Here is a 7,601-nt window from a genome sequence, read left to right on the forward strand (position 1 = left end):
TTTAAAAAAAAAAAAAAAAAAAAGAGGGTTGAGGATATGACTCACTGGTAGAGTGGGTACAGGTGTTGGGTCCTCAATTCAGCCTCAGTGCTGCCCTCCATACCGCCAAAATTAATAAATTTCACTTTGAATTTAACAGTGAGATGACCTGGGGCATAGCCCTCTCCTCTGAGAAGGGACGAAGGATCCCAGAATCTTATGATACATTTTTTTTAGGATCCAGGAATCAGGACTGGCTTGGTGTCCCAAGGCAACTTGTAACTAAAACCTGGAACAGGCAGCTGTACCCTGAGTGGACAGAGGTGCAGGGGTCTAACTGCTGGAGAGGTAGGATTTGGAAATTCTGGAGAGATGGGATTAGGGGAGACTAAGAACAGGGTTAAATTTAAGCAGGTTGGGAGAGAGGTTTGGGGAGGGGAAACCAGAATCCCAGCTAATTGCGTCCCTTCCCAGGTGGTCAGGTATCTCTGAGGGTCATTAATGATGGGCCTACACTGGTTGGTGCAAATGCCTCCTTTTCCATTGCCCTGCACTTCCCTGGAAGTCAAAAGGTACTGCCGGATGGTCAGGTTATCTGGGCCAACAACACCATCATCAATGGTAAGTACCTTTCTCAGTACCTCCTGAGCTTTATTCCTGGGACTCAGATTCCCAGGTATCCCCAGCAAGCTCTGGGAAAGTCCCCTCTCTCTTCTATTTTTTTTAACAGTGCTGGGGTTCAAACCTAAGACCTCACGCATGCTTGTCAAGTGCTAATTCCCAGGACCTTTACTCCCCCCACCACCCCCATAGAATCTTTAAAAACCAAACCAAACCAAAAAACCCTAAATGATGTTTATCCTCATAATAGTCGATATATACTTTAAGTATACAAAATTATAGTTTCCGAATCGGAGGACAACAGATCGCTAAAGTCACACAGGCTTAGATGTAAATCCATCAGTAACTCGGACCCTGGATGGGTTAAATTGCTGTGTGCCTGTCCCCCCTCCCCCCCCCCCCCCCCCCCCCCCCCGCCTGTAAAGTGGGTGTGGTGCCTTGACAGAATGTTAAGAAGCTGAAAACAGGGTGTATCTATATAAAGTCCTCAGCACAGTTGTCTGGACCTACAGCACATATTCACCGTTCACTGCTGCTGTTGATGCTGCTGCTGCTGCTGCTGCTGCTACTGCTCTGAATCTGACTAGAGTCACTATAAACATTTTATTCTATGGACATCCAGTCTTCTATTTAGGCTCTCTATGATATGAATCTCAAGTTGTGGTGTCCATAAATCCCCCGCTCTCCATGCCATCCTACATGGGTTATCGTATGGAGACTGTAGTTACAGCTAATGGTTACTCCTACAGCCCCTTCCACCAGGAACTATTTAAGGAGTTTGAGCATACCCGGAGGAGTGACAGAGCTTGACTGTGTCTCCTTTCTAGGGAGCCAGGTGTGGGGAGGACAGCCAGTGTATCCACAGGAGCCTGATGATGCCTGCGTCTTCCCTGACGGTGGACCCTGCCCGGCTGGTCCTAAGCCTCCGAAGAGAAGCTTTGTTTATGTTTGGAAGACCTGGGGTGAGGTCCCCTAGCACCTCTTCCCAACAGAAATCCTATGAGAGGAGCCCTGGGCCTGCCCTTCCAGACACCTTCTGGAGGACACCCTCGACCTCCCTTCTCTGAAGCCTTTTCAAACTACCTCTCCGTTCTCTTTGACCAATTGCCTTCCCTTCCTTGCTTTTCTCTCAGGACAATACTGGCAAGTTCTGGGGGGTCCAGTGTCCAGGCTGAGCATTGCGACGGGCCACGCAAAGCTGGGCACACACACAATGGAAGTGACTGTCTACCACCGACGGGGTTCCCAGAGCTACGTGCCCCTTGCTCACTCCAGTTCAACCTTCACCATTACTGGTAAGGGCTTAAAGAGGAGCTAGGCCAGTCGGGCATAGGGCAGAAGGTGGGGAGGCTGGCTTGGACTAGAAAGAGGAAGTAGTACCCAACCTTCAGAGGGGAGGGGCAGAAAGACCTGGGCGGAGAAATGTGAGGCTTAGAGAGAAATAAAGACCTGGCCAGTCCTAGCTTGTGCCTGGAGAATGTGGCTGTGAAAGAGATGTGACTTGGTCCTCGTTCTGATTTTTCTGGCTCCAACTGCAGACCAGGTACCTTTCTCCGTGAGTGTGTCCCAGCTACAGGCCTTGGATGGAGAGACCAAGCACTTCCTGAGAAATCATCCTCTCATCTTTGCCCTTCAGCTCCATGACCCCAGTGGTTATTTGGCTGAGGCCGACCTCTCCTACACATGGGACTTTGGAGACGGTACTGGGACCCTGATCTCTCGGGCACTTGATGTCACTCACACTTACCTGGAGTCAGGCTCAGTCACTGCCCAGGTGGTACTGCAGGCTGCCATTCCTCTTGTTTCCTGTGGTTCCTCCCCAGTCCCAGGTACCACAGATGGCTACATGCCAACTGCAGAAGCACCTGGAACCACATCTAGGCAAGGAACCACTACAAAAGTTGTGGGTACTACAACTGGCCAGATGCCAACTACACAGCCCTCTGGAACCACAGTTGTACAAATGCCGACCACAGAGGTCACAGCTACTACATCTGAGCAGATGCTGACCTCAGCGGTCATAGATACCACACTGGCAGAGGTGTCAACTACAGAGGGTACAGGTACCACACCCACAAGGCCTTCTGGAACCACCGTTGCGCAAGCAGCAACCACAGAGGGTCCAGATGCCAGCCCATTGCTGCCCACACAAAGTTCTACAGGTAAGAACACGTGAACATGGAGGTTCTTGGAGGCGGGCTGTCAGTTTTCCACTCTGAAGTCTCACCCAGACTCAGATGCTAAGCAGTCTTTTCTTTAGCATCGTGACCACCTCAGGATTCTCACTAGCTCTAAGGCCTACAGACTGTCTTAACCGCATGCAAGAGATGTGGAGTTCAGTATAGGAGCTTTCCCTAGTCCACCAGGGAAGAATGGATTGGTTTTATTTACCTCCAAGGATAACAGCCAGGAAGCCAAGGGAACACCTATGGTTATTAACAGTTGTATTACATTTTCTGTTCAAGCATAAATACAGATATGTCGGATTCTGACCCTGCCATTTCTAATGCTGAATGCATTGACATAGGCCAGTTGTCAATTCCAGGACCTAGCCCAGTGCAGGACATGATAAATATTTGTAGATTTTTTAAAATTATTTTTTTCTTATTAAAAAATGTATGTTTCATTAATGGTGTTTTACCAGCATGTTTGTGCACCACATGTGTGTGTGTGTGTGTGTGTGTGTGTGTGTATATGTGTGTGTGTGTGTGTATGTGTGTGTGTATGTGTGTGTGTGTGTGTATGTGCATGTGCCTCATGCTCATGGAGAACTCAAGAGGGCATTGGATCCCCTGCCCTGAATCTAGACTTACAGATGGTTGTAAGCCACCATGTAGGTCCTGGGAATTGTACCCAGATTTTCTATAAGAACAACCAGTATGTTAAGCCACTGAGCCATTTCTTCAGTCTTGAAGTGTATGTGTGTGTGTTCTCTTTCCCTATGTGGGGGGAAAACAAACAAACAAACATTTTTTTCCTAACATAGCTTCCTTATATGAGACCTACCAGATCTTGGCTGATTCAAAGCAGTCATTATAGCATCCTGTAGCTCTGGTTGTACTTGGGACAGCCTGCTTGGTCTCTGTCTTTGTCTCTTGACTCTGCCCCCCTCAAATCTTCTCCTGACAGGCTCCATTAGCCCTCTACTGGATGACACCGACACCATAATGCTTGTGAAGAGACAAGCTCCCCTGGATTGTGTTCTATATCGATATGGTTCTTTTTCCCTCGCCCTGGACATTGTCCGTGAGTCTTGCCTATATTGGGGACTGAGGCAATGAGGCATAAGCTGCCCAGGCTGGCCAGTAGCAATGTACCTTGGGAGAAATTACTTGAGGATACCACAATGGCAGAGATAGTTTTGGGAGAACACCCCTGGGCTTTCTTTCTGGTCTTGGTAGAGGAATCCTAACTTAAAAAGTTGCAATCTTGCAGAGGGTATTGAAAGTGCTGAGATCCTGCAGGCTGTGCCATCCAGTGAGGGGGATGCATTTGAGCTGACTGTGTCCTGCCAAGGCGGGTGAGTGTCCTGCTGGTTGTCCTGGTAACCCTTGAGGATGACTGTCACTCTTTCTGGAGTTCTGTCCCTTCTCAGAGCTTTTGATGCAAACTCATACTCTATTTATTTATTTATTTAATGTATATGAGTACACTGTAGCTGTACAGATGGCTGTGAGCCTTCATATGGTTGTTGGGAATTGAATTTAGGACCTCTGCTCACTCTGGTCAACCCCACTCGCTCTGGTTGGCCCCTCTTGCTCAGGCCCAAATTTATTTATTTATTATGGTATCTAAGCACACTGTAGCTGTCTTCAGACAGCACCAGAAGAGGGCGTCAGATCTCATTGTGGGTGGTTGTGAGCCACCATGTGGTTGCTGAAATTTGAACTGCTCCAGAAGAGCAGTCAGTGCGCTTACCTGCTGAGCCATCTCTCCAGCCCGAAAACTCATCCTCTTCTCAGGCTACCCAAGGAAGCCTGTATGGACATTTCATCACCAGGGTGCCAGCCCCCTGCCCAGAGGCTGTGCCAGTCTGTGCCACCGAGCCCAGACTGCCAGCTGGTTCTACACCAAGTGCTGAAAGGTGGCTCAGGGACGTATTGCCTCAATGTGTCTTTGGCTGACGCCAACAGCCTGGCAGTAGCCAGCACCCAACTTGTTGTTCCTGGTGAGTACTTAAACATGAGATCGAAGAAACGGAATGGACAGAGGCTAGCTGGGAGGGAACAGACAGTGAAACAGTTTCTGGAATTCTCATTTACAGGTCAAGACGGTGGCCTTGGGCAGGCTCCCTTGCTTGTAGGTATCTTGCTGGTGTTGGTGGCTGTGGTCCTTGCATCTCTGATACATAGGTAAGACACAGCTATCCAGTATCCAGGTCCTCACCCATTATTACCACCAACCACTCTTCCTTTAGGGGTGCAAAACTACTGCTCCCACTATTACTCCCTTGAGGAAGCATGGTGCCCAGGAGAGAGCCCAGAAGTGGAGTCAGACAGGCCTGGGCTGCAGGCTTCCTGTGGTGCCTTTGGGAAGTAGTTTTAAACTTCTGAAGATTATTGGCATTAGAAGCTATGTGGGCAAGCCTCCTGGAGTAGAAACAAGAGTGAAGCAATTGATGATATGCAGCTGTTGTTGATAGTAAGAGTTGTTGATATTAAGTGTCTGAAGACAGCAACAGTATACTCATATACATAAAACAAATAAATTAAAAAAAAAAAAAGAGTGAGTCTGAGGCCAGTGATTTGGCTCAGTGGGGAACCACCAAGGCTGACCACCTGGATTCAATCCCTGGTGCTAGAACAGAACACGTTCCCCAAAATTTCCCTCTGACCTCCACACGTGGACCGTGCACCCCCACCCATAAGTAAATAGAACTGTAAAATATAAAACAAAACAAAACAGAAACCAAACAGGGCAGTTGGGGTAAAGCATATTAGTCACCTATGAAAAAGGTAAATTTTGCAGGACATGACAGTGAGGTCTACACAGTGAGTTTCCAGGACAGCCAGAGCAGAGCTACTCAGTGAGACCCGGTATTGAGAGGGGGTGGGGGCGTGGAGAAATGTATAGAGGTTAGGGGGAATGTATGTCAGTGGCTAGAGAGACAAGGGAAGATGAACACTAAGTAGGGTAAAGAAGAGGGGAGAGGGTTACAGTCAAAGCCAAGCAAACCTGGGATATAGGATTAGCACAGGCAGGTTGCCCTTGCTGACTGTTTCCCTCCTCTTCTCTCTCTCTTCATACTAGGCACAGACTTAAGAAGCAGGGCTCAGTTTCCCAAATGCCACATGGTAGCACTCACTGGCTGCGCCTGCCTCCGGTCTTCCGCACCAGCAGCCTTGGAGAAAACAGTCCGCTCCTCAGTGGGCAGCAGGTCTGATCATTCTCAAGGCACCGTGGATTTCCTGGGGTTGATAGCAGTGCCTGTGCTTTCTGCAGTCTTCCCTTTGAGACTACCAATATCTGAAATAAATTCTCAGAACCTTGTGGTAGGGCTTTTGTTGCTGTTCGTTTATTTGTTCTGTCTGCTTTTAAATCTGTCTGTAGAGGGGTAAGGGTAATGGAGAAAGTCACTTTATTAGATGAGGCATTTTTCAGTGTTCCATGTTGCGTTGCTGGTTGTGTAAGGATGTCTGTATGGGAGCAGTGAGGTGGCAGAGGATAATAAATACTGCGAAGGTGATGGAACATTCCCTCTGGGCTGGCTGGCAGGAAGGTGTGGCAGCATCTAGACAGTAGGAAATCTTCAGGAACTGGGAGGTAGGCTCAAGGCAGAGAGCATCTTCAGCTCCAAAAGCCAAAGAAATTGTAGGAGTTGGAAGGTGGACCCATAAGCATAGGCATCTGGTTCTTATGGGTGATCTTGATCTGAAAGGGAAGGAAACGCACTTGGAAGCCAGTCCTTAGGGCATTAGGGTTCTGGGGTAAGTAGCTGGGGTACTGAGAAACCAGAAACTGGAGTTTGGGGATAACAGTACACAGGGGAACCTGGGGCACCAGGGAGAAGTAAAGAAGCCATAGAACGGAGACTTAGGTTCCATGGAAGCCTAAGGGTCCAGCTTCTGCAGGCATGGACAATACTCACTGTACAGGGTGCCTGCATCCAGGGCTCCCCGTCAATTTGCATGGGGAGGGTTTTTGTGGTCCTGCAAGAGGTCGAGAAAGACTGGTTGAGATATTCTTGCCAACCAAACATCAAAACTCTGCTTTCTCAGGTTAGCTTTGAAACCTTCTATCATGGAGAAAGACCCAATAAAATGACCCCCCCAACCCCATTCCCATGAACTATCACCTCCCTCCCCCCAGGAGCTCTGGCTGGAGTCCTCCTTACTGGAATGTGATCTCGGAGCACTTGGCCAGCCGGTGTCCAGCACTCTTGAGCCTGGTATAGATCTGACCCATCTCAATCGCACCCTCTATTCCTACTACTTCCAGCCGCTTGTCACTCATGTCTGGGGGGTGAGAAGCAGAAAAGAAGCGGGTTCTCCCGTAAGATTCGCACCTTCCCCTCAGATCTGCCCACATCAGCGCCCCGGGGTGCTTGTCTCACCTGGCACACAGGTCTTCAGGATATCGGGGTCTGTGATTATTTTGGCCGCACTGCCCAATGCCTGGTTGATCTCACAGGTATCCCCATGAGGTCTCTTGGTGTCACCCCAGAGGTTGGAGCCACCGTGCGTGCTCGGGATGTTCAATACCGCAATGCCTTCTAGGGATAGGTCGCTCAGATCCAGCAGCTTCCCGCATATCTGAGGGGAGAGGGGCAGAACAGTAGCCAGAGAGCACGTAGAATCTCACCTTACAGCACTGCTGTGAGATGTAGGGGCTCCTGCCAGAATTAAGAGGTGTGCAGGAGGACTGCTCTTCCAGAAGTCCTGAGTTCAATCACAGCAATCACGTGGTGGCTCACAACCATCTGTAATGGGATCTGATGCCCTCTTCTGGTGTGTCTGAAGATAGCTACAGTATACTCATATAAATTAAATAAATAAATCTTA

The 7,601-nt window shown here is 48.9% G+C and overlaps 2 protein-coding genes across 9 annotated transcripts in view; one reads left to right on the plus strand and one right to left on the minus strand.

Annotated features, from left to right (window-relative positions):
• Positions 1 to 6,090, plus strand: part of Pmel (premelanosome protein) — a 14,067-nt gene extending 7,977 nt beyond the window's left edge. The window contains exons 2-11 of the mRNA XM_021175355.1: positions 217 to 327; positions 454 to 600; positions 1,428 to 1,562; positions 1,734 to 1,895; positions 2,139 to 2,762; positions 3,730 to 3,846; positions 4,036 to 4,120; positions 4,563 to 4,768; positions 4,865 to 4,952; positions 5,851 to 6,090. Of these exons, the coding sequence (XP_021031014.1) occupies positions 217 to 327; positions 454 to 600; positions 1,428 to 1,562; positions 1,734 to 1,895; positions 2,139 to 2,762; positions 3,730 to 3,846; positions 4,036 to 4,120; positions 4,563 to 4,768; positions 4,865 to 4,952; positions 5,851 to 5,983 (1,808 nt within the window). The 3' untranslated portion in view covers positions 5,984 to 6,090. The remainder of the gene's footprint in view (positions 1 to 216; positions 328 to 453; positions 601 to 1,427; positions 1,563 to 1,733; positions 1,896 to 2,138; positions 2,763 to 3,729; positions 3,847 to 4,035; positions 4,121 to 4,562; positions 4,769 to 4,864; positions 4,953 to 5,850) is intronic.
• Positions 6,049 to 7,601, minus strand: part of Dgka (diacylglycerol kinase alpha) — a 24,770-nt gene continuing 23,217 nt past the window's right edge. For 6 of the 8 annotated variants that reach the window (XM_029482607.1, XM_021175351.2, XM_029482608.1 and 3 more), the window contains 4 exons: positions 7,154 to 7,352; positions 6,935 to 7,055; positions 6,689 to 6,749; positions 6,049 to 6,471 (listed from right to left, as the gene is read on the minus strand). In XM_029482607.1, coding sequence (XP_029338467.1) covers positions 6,388 to 6,471; positions 6,689 to 6,749; positions 6,935 to 7,055; positions 7,154 to 7,352 — 465 coding nt within the window. In that variant the 3' untranslated portion in view covers positions 6,049 to 6,387. The remainder of the gene's footprint in view (positions 6,472 to 6,688; positions 6,750 to 6,934; positions 7,056 to 7,153; positions 7,353 to 7,601) is intronic. The other 2 variants (XM_029482606.1, XM_021175352.2) reach the window with 1 other exon arrangement.

This window comes from Mus caroli, chromosome 10 (assembly GCF_900094665.2).
Source record: "Mus caroli chromosome 10, CAROLI_EIJ_v1.1, whole genome shotgun sequence".
NCBI lineage: Eukaryota > Metazoa > Chordata > Mammalia > Rodentia > Muridae > Mus > Mus caroli.